Here is an 11099-nt window from a genome sequence, read left to right as displayed (position 1 = left end):
CCAGGCAGTTTTTTCTCTCCTCCGGGCTTATAGCTAAATTAAGTCCTGCAGCTACATTCTTTTCTCTTAGCTCAGAGATTTACAGCAAGACTGCATATTGCTTTTAGGTGAAAAGCTGGGCTATGGCAGAGAGAACAGCAAAATGTCCTCAAACAAGTCAGTCCCCAACACCTCTTCCCTCTGCCAGCTTAACTGTCAGCATCTCAGCTAGAGAGCGATGGTGTTGGGGTTCCTCTCTAGAGATCTAGTACACATTTGCTTCGCCTGTGCTGGAGAACATGCAGACTTACCCACAGCAGCAATGGAAAGTCAATGGTGCAATAGTTTTGAAGGGCAAGGATATGTTCAAGTGCAGGTTTCATGTGTAGGAAGCTCCGAATTTTTCAGCACTATAGGAAAGAGTTTCTATACCCTGAGTGTGAAGATAACAAAAAAACATGATTCTTTTGATTAAGCCAGAGGACCAGAAATCATGCTGTGTGAGATGAATTATGGGCCAACATTCAGGGCTCAAGGGGAAAAAAGATGAAGAGCTGGCTAGACTGATGTTTCCCCAAATGATCCAGACTAGCTCCTAGGAGGTATTGGAATGACAGGGTGGGAGGTAAGCAATTTTTTTGTTGGCTTAAAGAAGATAGGGGAGCTGAGTAATTTTTGGAAAGGGGGTCAGTAGGCCAAATAAAATTTGGGAGAGTCTGGTTACCAGATAGCAGTCTAAGGACATGATCCATTTAGCCCCACAACTCCCCAATCATTCCTCAGAAGGTGGTGGAATTGGTGTTGAAATATGATGTGCCTAAGGCTCAACTGACACTAACTTTGTTAATCATGGTTAATCAGTGGTTCTTCCACTAAGTAACAAATTATTTTGGAAAAGAGAAGGCAACCCTGATGTAGTGTTGGACAGTGATGGGCTGTGGAGGAAGGAAATTTGGACACACTTCAAGGGTGGGGGGCTTTTCGTGACTGCAGGGCTCAGACCTACTCATGCCTCTTGTAAAGTGAAGAACAATTCTGAGAGCTGTAAGAAGGACCCAGTGAGTCGATCTGCAAGCAGTTGTCCTCAACTCTGCATGTGAAAATAGGTCCAACAATGATGGTGCCTGGGTTGCAACCTGCAGGTTTGTCTTGATTTGTTCTAGGGTGGACCCAGGGCATCAGTGTGCATTCAAAGCTCCCCAGTGAGAAGGGCTAGAGAGAGTGCAATGGGTAGAAAGCTTGCATAATACAAGACCAACCCAAGTTTAATCCCTGGCACCCTATATGGTCCCAAGTCTTGAGAAGAGTGATCCCTGAACAGAGTCAGGAGTAAGCCCTGAACACTGCAGGGTGTGTCCCAAAACCAAAACAAATCACAACAACAACAACAACAACAACAAAAACAGCAAAGCTTCTCAGGGAATTCTAATATGCAGCTGGTTCTTTGCTGCGTGCCTAGTAGTCCATCCTGAATGGGACTCTCTGGGCACCATGCCCAGTGGCAGAATGGGACTCATGGGTGAGGTCTAAGGGCCTCTATCCCTAACAGGTCCCAAAGTTAGACTGAGTTGCTTGAGCTACATTATGATCTTGGGAAAGGCTGCAGTGACTACAGGCAAAACTGAAACGATCACTCTGCTCCATAAATGGCCAACTTTAGGCCACAGTGGTGTGCACTTTCCTTTCTTTTTTCTGGCTTCCTGTAAGGGTAGCATGTTAGGCCAGGGATGTGGGTTAACCTTGCATGTGAGAGGTACTGGCTTCAAGTGCTGGCACTGCCCCCAAGGAAAATAGTTTAAATACAGGGGGGCTAAGAAAGAATGCAGTGGCAAAAGCACCTGCCTCACCAATGTGAGGCTGTGAGTTCGATCCCCAGGGCAACTGTTTGCCCTAAACACTCTCCTGTCTATAATCTCTGAGGCTGCAGTCAGATGTGTGTGAGCACAGAGGGAGGAGTGCCAGCCTCTGGCAAGCACTACAACTGCATAAGTGTGTCCCCCAATGAGGAACACAACCCAGTGAGGGTGTAATGCCAGGTCATGACGACAGCCACAACAGAGGGAAGGAAAACGGAGGGCAGGAAAGACTGGCAGTCTGGTTCCCTGCAGTGAGGGCACCCTTGGTCATAAGCAAACCCATCTGCTATGGTACCACTGCTCCCCACATTCGTTACATATAACATAGGTCATCATGTCTTCATCAGGGTTGGCACTGCGTACCCAGCCTGGAAGGAACAGCGCCCCCCTGGCAATCACAGTGACTTTGCAGTTGAAGCGCTCACAGCGCCTGCATTTGATCTTCTGGGTCTGGGTGCCCTCCATGACTTGGGGCAGTGCGTGCTCCTGGATGCCAGCCTCTGTGTACGAGGCACGCAGCTGCTGGAGTTCTTGGTTGGCCATCTCCAGGGGACTCATTTCAGCGAAATCTTTGGGCGATGTGACCCCCGAGAGCAAGTTCTTTTGCAAGTGAGAGTTTTTGGGGTTCTTCAGATTGGCCACTTTGCTCCGGACACAGGCTTTATACTTTCTGAAGTTTTTCGAATGCAGGGCACAAAGGTGCTCTTCGATTTCTCGGGCAAAGGGGTACCATCCAGAAGTGGGGGGCTGGATGGCTGAAGAACTTGCTAGAGCTTCACAGAGAAGTTCTCTGCATTTTGTCCGCACAGGCGTTGTAGGATCTAGCAACTCCTTGGCTCTCTGCTCCAAGCATGGTGCTTCACCAGGCTCTTCTTTCGAATCCACTGAGCCCAAGCTGTTACTAGGAGTCACTGTCTCAATGGCCTTGGCAAGGGCCACAGGCTGGGCTGAGAGTAGGGAGTCAGAGCAGGAAACGCCCGCTATCTTCTCCTGCTTAGACTCATGAGAAAGTGCTGGATTCTCCTCTGCCTTTCCCTCTGGACCCACCAATTTCGGGCTGGCCTGTGCCTTGTACAGGGCTTTCCATTCAGCCAACAAACACTTAGCTTTTTTCTGCCAGGTCACGATGGGGCAATTTTTGAGGACTCTGTACACAGACCTGACCACCTGTGTCTCCTGGAGGTGCTCCCTGGTCACCTGGATTGTTTCTAGCTCTGTGAGGAGATGACCGAGATCCTCAAAGTTCCTTTTGACCAACAGCTCTTCAATAAGGTCTGCTCTAGCAGCTATGTGGCTTTTGTCAGACATTTTCTCAGCTGCAAACCAAAAAGAGAGGTTGTGATTGGCTTCTTCTATCTCCTTTTGACATACCTGGCAGTGCTCAGAGGCACTCCTGGAAGTTCTCAGGGGATCAAAGGCCTCCTACCTGCAGCACATATACTCCAGCCCTGTGAACTGGCTCCCCAGACCGGTTTTTGTTTTCTTAAACAATGCTTGTGCTGCAGCTTCCTGAAAGAACTACACTTTGTGTAGAGGGGTTTTCTCCAAGGGTTTTGCAATGAAATGTGTAAAGTGTCAGGAAAGGGGATTGGGGGGCTGGAATTATGATAGTTCCAGTGGTTGGAGCAGAGTCCCTGATTTTGATTTCCTAATGCTAAATGACTTTTAGAAAACCACCAAGAGCAGCCTGGGTCCCTCAGCACTCCTGGGGAAACTCCACTAAGAGAAAGGATCATGGAATCAGCAAGGGGTACGGTGTCTTCCAAAAGTCTGGGTTTCAGTAGTTTGATAGATGAATGGTCATATAGACAGACAGTGTCTGCCTGAACTGTGGCTTCAAAGAAATCTACGGGATGCCTAGACACACTGTTCTTCAGCTCTAGCCCCTCCTCTGTGGGGTTATGGCATTTCACCAGGGGTGAGATGAGGCCCCATCTGTAGCCATGAGGAAGACTGGGCAATTATGACTGTCTTCCCCACAGACTCACCTATAGGTTGGTGTTCCCTGCTGATTTTGGCATCTTTAAGTGGTACATTTCCATAGATAAAAGGAGACACAGGGTAGAATGGGGAGGCTAGGATTGAAAGGGATCTAAAGAAATCACTCACTAGTATGGGCACAGAAGTGACGGATCTGATGCCTCACCCCCCCACACACACCAAAACCAACAGTCACAATACTCAGAAACCTGAGTCTTCTGAAAGCTGGAGGTTCTAACTCAGTATTCACTGGTACCTATGCCAGAGATCAGATCCAGAAACTTGTTCTATTTTCCCTACATTTGGTGGGGGCCACTTCTGTTGTGGGAGCCACAGTAGATGGTGCTCAGAGGCCACACTCTGGGGTGCCCAAGGGGGCCCGGGCGGGTACTGGAGTCAAACTCTGGGTTTTACAGAAGCTAGGCCTGTGCACTGGACCCCTGAGTCATAAATAAGCACTCATTCTTCTTCTTTTTGTTCTTCTCGTTTTTAAGTAAATAATTTCCTGTGGTGTGTATATGTGTGTATACACACATAAATGTCAGGCTGAGCAGATAAATGTTTACTGTGTCTAGCTATCTCTCCAGCTCATGTAACCCTGCCTATATCAAGGCCCTAACTCTCCATGTGCCCATCTAGTCTTGATGGCTGGGACCCTGTTTTTCCAAAACCTGCGAATTTATAGTTCACAGCACACAAAACACACATGGGACTATAAAACTCAAGGAATTTCATGCCAGTTAATGTATCTTAGTCAGTGATTCTACCTCTACCAATTCACTTAAAGCAATAATTGCCAAGGAAGCTGTATAGGTAAGAATGTTCTGTCAACTAAGAAAAAGTTGGGAAGCCCAAGTGGTTATAAAATTATGGTCCACCCTTTGGATGACGCACTTCGAGCCATGTACTTGGGGAATATCAAATGCCAGGAGAGACAAGCCCTAAAGTAATGTTGGGCGAACAAGGCCAGGATGTCAAACTATGCAGTTAAAAGATGAAGCAGAGGGACTAAATTGATAGCACATTTAGGGCATTTGCTTTGCAAGTAGCTGACCTGGGTTCAATCTCTGGTATCCTATATGTGCCACCCCCAGTACTACCAGGAGTAATTCTTGAGCACAGAGCCAGGAGTAATCCCTGAGCACCACTGGGTGTGGCCCAAAAACAAAACAAAGTTATCACATGAGCCAACATGTCCATCCCCAGAGAAATGAGGACATCTGTTTGCACAAAACATTTGCAAACAGATGTGTATGACTTTTTTTTTGTTTTTGTTTTTTTTTTTGGTCACACCCAGTGGCACTCAGGGGTTACTCCTGGCTCTGCACACAAAAATCACTCCTGGCAGGCTTGGGGGACCATATGGGATGCTGGGAATCGAACCGGTGTCTGTCCTGTGTTGGCTGCGTGGAAGGCAAATGCCCTGCCACTGTGCTATTGCTCTGGCTCCCACAACATTTTTATACTATACAAAAGTAGGAGCACCCAATGGCTAGCTACCCACTCACCTAAAAAAAGTGGCAAAGCGTCCAATGGAATGTTATTAAGGAATAAAAGGAAATACATTCTGCTGTGGACAAACTTTAAAAACACTCTAAGTCAAAGAAGGTCTTTCTTTAAGATGTTCAGAAAGAGAAATTCAGAGAGGCTGAAAGCACATTACTGGTTTGGAGTGGGGAGGAGGCAGGAGCTGGAGTTGAAAGGGGAGTGGCTGTTACTGGGACAGACTGGTTTGCTGGGAGGTAAGAACCTTCCAAAGCAGTGGCGTTAAACAAGCTGCACAACTGTTAATACTACCTGTCAGCTGCAAGGTCTGAAATCTGTATCCGAATAAAGGCACTCCCTAATTTGTCATGTTAATTATTTATAAGTGATAAGGGTACAAGCCTAGCAAGCACCAGACCCAAGTTACATTCCCCATAACCCACAGATGCCTGAATGTAAGCAGGTATGGCCCTAGTGGCTTCTGAACACTTTTGGGTGTGGCCCTGGGCCCCCCCAGCACTGTTGGGGAAGCGCAATCATCACAACTTCTGTCCAATGCCATGGGTTGACTCTCTGGTTGGCTCAAAAGCACTTGGGGGTATCGGGCCGTCCTGAAAACCACTTGGGAGTCCCCCTCAGAACTAGAGATTCTGACCCAACTTTTATTGGAAAAAGCAAAAGAGACACAACATTGGATCTGGTTTGGAGGTTCAGGTCAGTGTTGGAAAACATATCTTGCATGGATGAAGCCCTGGGTTCAAAAGCTTCAGCACCACAAGAAAACATCAGCTCAGCAATACACACACATACGCAAACAACACACACACACTTGAAATTGTGGCATTTTCTGAGTGGTACAGTTAAGGCGATTTTTGTTGGCTCTTTTCGGTGACAAGTATGTATTAATTATTTCCATTATTAGGAAAGTTATGCATCTCCCAACATCTCGTGGCTCACAATGTAGTTTCCCCTACTAGAATATGGTATTCATCTACCATCTTCTCCCTTCTCTCTGGCATCAGTGTGATCTTTTGGGCTCAGAACTTGCCCTGCACATGGCATGATCAAGGTTCAATCTCCGGCATCCTATATGGTCCCGAGCTGCACCAGGAGTGAACCTAGAGAGTAATGGCAGGAGTAAGCCCTGAGCGCCACTGGCGTGGGCCCCAAACCATGCAAATGCAACATGCTCTTTCAAAGGCACTCGATTCCGGGGGGGGGGGGTTAGAGCAGAGCATCAGAGTAGCAGTCACCATTTCCTCCCGTGTTGATGACTGGAGCGGAAACTTTGACTAGAAATCCAGCTCTGAGATGGCTCTTTCTACCCTGGGGAGCTGGGCAGGCAGGTCTGTGAGTACCTAGAAATGGGCCACTTTGTAGGTTCAAAGTGGCTTGTTCTCTCACAAAAAAGCAGCTGCATTGAAAATCAGAAAAAATGCTTAAAGGCTTTGGAAATAAAAAGCAAGGGAAACAGCACAGAAAAATCTTAGAAATACTGCCCTCTCCCTTAGGGTTGAAAGTGGCCCTGCAAGGTCTGCCTGAGGTATCTAAGCTGGAAGGAAATTAAACAGGACAGGGTCACCGGCTTCTGGCTAGGCCTGAGTACTCTGAGCCAGCCCAGACAGTTCCCTACAGAGATAAGCTCTGTCCTGCTGGCATTCCACTTTCACTGGACATGCCCCCATGCCCAATGTATTTCAGGAGGCCAGGCACTGTTTAACTTGGGACTGAGTCTTAATGAGTGGTGTTTCAAGGGGATTCTGAAGGGGACCCTCACTTCAACCTCAGGACTGCACCACCCCAAAGACAGGTCCATTCTGCCTCAGCATCAATCATTCTTACTCCATTCTGGAGTTAGAATGGGCTGCGGTTACATGCAGGAGTGCTTGGGGCTTCATCTCTGAGGCCCATTGGTGGCATTATTGACTCAGAACCCTGCTCTGGGAGTCCCACTCAAACCATGAATGTGGGTACCCAGCCCTTCTGAAAGGGACACTTGGGTAGATCACGCTAAGGATGCTTTCCTGAAACTTGCAAGACAACGAGCCCCAGCCCCACCCCTAAACTTTCTGTCTAAATCAGACTCCATTGCAGAGCTCACCTAAGTGGAATTGACTGAGTACCGGTCCTCTATGCCTGGTATCATGATTCGGTCTGTTATAACAGGTCAGAACCTTCTTCCCCTCGAAGGCTAAACAGACTTCCTTGAATGGAGTGCATTTTGCTGACCCATTCTTCCTGCACAGAACATTCAGGAGGCATTCTCGCTTAGCTATTGTGGATGCCAGGCTATGGATTCTTCGAGATCCTGCCTTCCATTCTTTTTGGCATAAACTCAGAAATGGAATGGGCACTGCCTAAGGTAACTCTGAGTTTAATTCACTATTCTGTTTTCCATTCACCCTAATCTTTATTTTTATTGTGGTTCTCAGGAGGTCTGAGGGGCAGTGTCTTAGCTAGTGGTGATTCTTTTTTTTTTTTTTTTTTGGTTTTTGGGCCACACCCGGTGATGCTCAGGGGTTACTCCTGGCTATGTGCTCAGAAGTTGCTCCTGACTTGGGGAACCATATGGGACACCGGGGGATCGAACCGCGGTCCATCCAAGGCTAGCGCAGGCAAGGCAGGCACCTTACCTTTAGCGCCACCGCCCGGCCCCTAGTGGTGATTCTTGGCTGTTGGTTTAAGGCAAAGACAATGATGTAAAGGTTAAAGGCCCTGAAGAGCTGGGGATACTCAGGCCATCCCAGTGGTGTTTGGGTCCTCTGAGATCACACCTGGTGCTGTTTGGGACCTCTAGGAATATACCTGGCAATGCAGGGAGGACCATGCAGTATCAGAAGTCAAATATGGGGTCAGGGTGCTTACCAAGCACATACTACTGTGCAATGAACCCCTATATGTTGTGTACTGAGCATCCCAGCCCTGACTTTAGATTTGATTTTTAATTTTTGATTTGGGGGCCACACCCAACAATGCTCAGGGCTCCTTCTGGCTCTGCACTCAGGAATCACTCCTGGTGGAACCTGGGTTCAGCATGTGCCTGGCAAGTGCTCTACCTACTGTACTATCTCTCCAGCTCTATGGCCCTCTCTTTTCCATAGCCTCTAAATCCTGTGAAACTTGTTACTCTCCTTGTGGGCCCATCACCAAGGTATAACGTATTTATTATCCTAGTACTGTGGAAGTAACTGGGAGATCAAATTTTGAGATCTGACATAAAACAAGACAAAACCATGTGTGTGTGTGTGTGTGTGTGTGTGTGTGTGTTGAAAATTATAGAAGCTACATAAAACAAGACAAAGCAGGGTGTGTGTGTATGTGCTAAAAATTATAGAAGCAACATAAAACAAGAAAAAGCAGGGTATGTATGTGTGTGCATGCTGAAAATTATAGAAGCAACACATAATTATCATGCACCTAATCCTTGCTAGGTGCTGAACTGAAACAGACTGCCTGGAAGGAATCGAGAGCACAGTGGAAAGGATCCTGGCAAGAAATCAACCAACTGCAACACACATGGCACCTCCACAATGCCAGCCTCTGGTCTGCTAGGGGACTCCAGCAGCCTGGGCTTCCCCACATCTGGCCAGCTCCAATCGGGCCTTCATGTTTTCACTGTGCCCATAGCACAAGGTGGACAGTACACCTTCCAGGCCATTTCTTGGCAATGGTTATGTACAGCTCCTGGTGGCTCTCTGTGGCTCTCCTGATGAAACCTGAGGTCTCGCCCTGTGATGAAAAGTCCCCCTCCAGCATGTGCTGACTTGTGAACCATCTACCAGCATACCTCATCAGACACACAGTGCCTTTGAGCCAGGGCTCTCCCATGGAGTGATGCAGAGCAGGTTCTCAGTCATGGCTGTGAGCTTTCATTACCCTGAGAAACTCAACAGCCAGCTCTGAAACCATGCCCAGGCCTCTCCCTGACATAAGGGCCTAGACCCACTGAGCGTCTGGCTGGTTCCTCAGCAATCCAACGGACAGTGACTGAACCCAGAGTAATCACACCACTCACCGGGACAATGATCTTTCTGCTGAAGCCCCACAACCACTGGCCTAGGGAAAGCTCATGTCCAATTCCCAACCTGAACCCCTACAAATGATCAATAGTGCTCTTTGAAGTATCCTGTTGCATCTGATTTCTCACTCACACCCCTCACTTACCTGTGTCGAGCCAAGTCAAGCTGTTGGGCGCCCCCAAATCATCTCAATCCTCACAGTAACCCCAGGTACGGTAGACGACTAGCTCCTACAGATGAGGAAGCCTGTTGAAAACCAACACATGTCTGTTTGGTCATGGAACCTATTCATGGAGCCCATTCAAAACAAGTCCTTTCCTTTTTGTTTTGGGGCCACACCCAGTGGTGCTCAGGGGTTATTCCTGGCTCTGCACTCAGGAATCACTCCTGGTGGGCTTGGGGGATCATATAGGATGTTGGGGATCAAACTCAGGTCAGCCACATGCAAGGCAACTGCTTTGTCCACTGTGCTATTGCTCCGGCCCCATTCTTTCCTTTCTTTCATGTTATAACGAATCTTTACTTTAATAACAATAATGAGTAAGAAAATGGTAACTGACACATGACATTGGGCTTAAAGTAACTATCATCTTCACCTCTAGGGACACTGACTATTTATTGGATATACTATAGGGTACAGATATGGTATAGGTATAGAAGTTGACAGTGTTCATGTATGGTTGGCACACTGCTGGAGTCACATCTGGCAATGCTTGAAGAGTACTCTCCTCTGTGCTCAGTGGTTGCTTCCAAGTTATACTTGGGGAACACATGTGCAGAATGGAACCTGGACCTCCTGCATGCAATGCATGCACCCCTGCCTATGGAGCTATATCTCTGGCCCGAAAATATCCTGCTTTACTGTCAGCCTGCCTCAGAAGATCATAAGGATGACAACTACTGAACCCAGGACATATTCTAGTCATTAGGGAGCATGTGTTGACCTGGGTTAGATTATCAGCCCCTCAGATCCTCTGCTAACCACTGGGGTACCCAGGGTAACCTCTGAACTGCAAGACCTGAGAAGTTTCTCATCCTCAGTTCCTTAATTTGACTGTTAGCCTAGAATCACCAGCAAGGTCCCTGAAGCAGCACCCGGCAGAGGCACCATCCCCAACCTGCCAAGATATGCCAAGTATTTTAGCCACTTATCTACAGTTGTCAAACATTTGGCCAGTGTAACATATCGCCAGAGCGAGCTTGATGTGGTAGGAATTGTACATACAAAACTCAGGGCCCTGTACATAAAAAACATGTACTCTGCAACTCAAACCATACTCCCAGCCCCTCAATAATTTGTTCAATGACTGCAGAGTATCCAGAATGTTCACCCTCTTCTCTTTGCCTGGGAGCTTCACTCCTTTCTCCCACACACCAGCTTGTTTGTATCCACTGGTCCAGTTGCTCGGCTTCTGCCATGGGAGACTAAGCTCAAGTTCAATACCAAACAAATGACTCTAATGCTCTAGTTTAAAACAAAGCCAATTCCCTAGCCTTGCAAGGGGCTAATGAAATGGGTTCCAGATATGAAGTCACTTGGGTTTAGGAAGGTCCAATTTCCCAGGACTCAGGTATGTTGAAAAGCTGGGAAACTTTCGTGGCCCTCTGTGCCTCAATGGGAGATTTTCTTCCTTACATAATGGGAGAAATCCAATCACTATGCATTAATGAGATCTGAGACAGCCCTTATCATGTGCTTAGAACTAGGCGTGTCACAGGAGCCTGAGAATAACACAGACCAACAACACATGTATCTATCTAGCAATGCAGCCAATGGCCA

General features: G+C 47.5%; 1 protein-coding gene across 1 annotated transcript; it reads right to left on the bottom strand.

Annotated features, from left to right (window-relative positions):
• Positions 1-176: 176 nt before the first annotated feature.
• Positions 177-9567, bottom strand: TCEANC (transcription elongation factor A N-terminal and central domain containing). Its single transcript, XM_049766759.1, has 2 exons — positions 9465-9567; positions 177-3151 (listed from the first exon to the last, which is right to left on the bottom strand). Exon 2 carries the CDS (start codon positions 3141-3143, stop codon positions 2103-2105), a length of 1041 nt encoding a protein of 346 aa, XP_049622716.1. The 5' UTR covers positions 3144-3151; positions 9465-9567; the 3' UTR covers positions 177-2102.
• Positions 9568-11099: the final 1532 nt, after the last annotated feature.

Source organism: Suncus etruscus, chromosome X, assembly GCF_024139225.1.
Source record: "Suncus etruscus isolate mSunEtr1 chromosome X, mSunEtr1.pri.cur, whole genome shotgun sequence".
Classification (NCBI taxonomy): Eukaryota; Metazoa; Chordata; class Mammalia; order Eulipotyphla; family Soricidae; genus Suncus; species Suncus etruscus.
Note: the sequence above shows the minus strand (reverse complement) of the source record. Positions and strands in the feature narration are given on the sequence as shown.

Coding starts and splice junctions, on each gene's coding strand:
- TCEANC (XM_049766759.1), bottom strand. CDS start 3,143: ATGTCTGACAAAAGCCACATAGCTGCTAGAGCAGACCTTATTGAAGAG.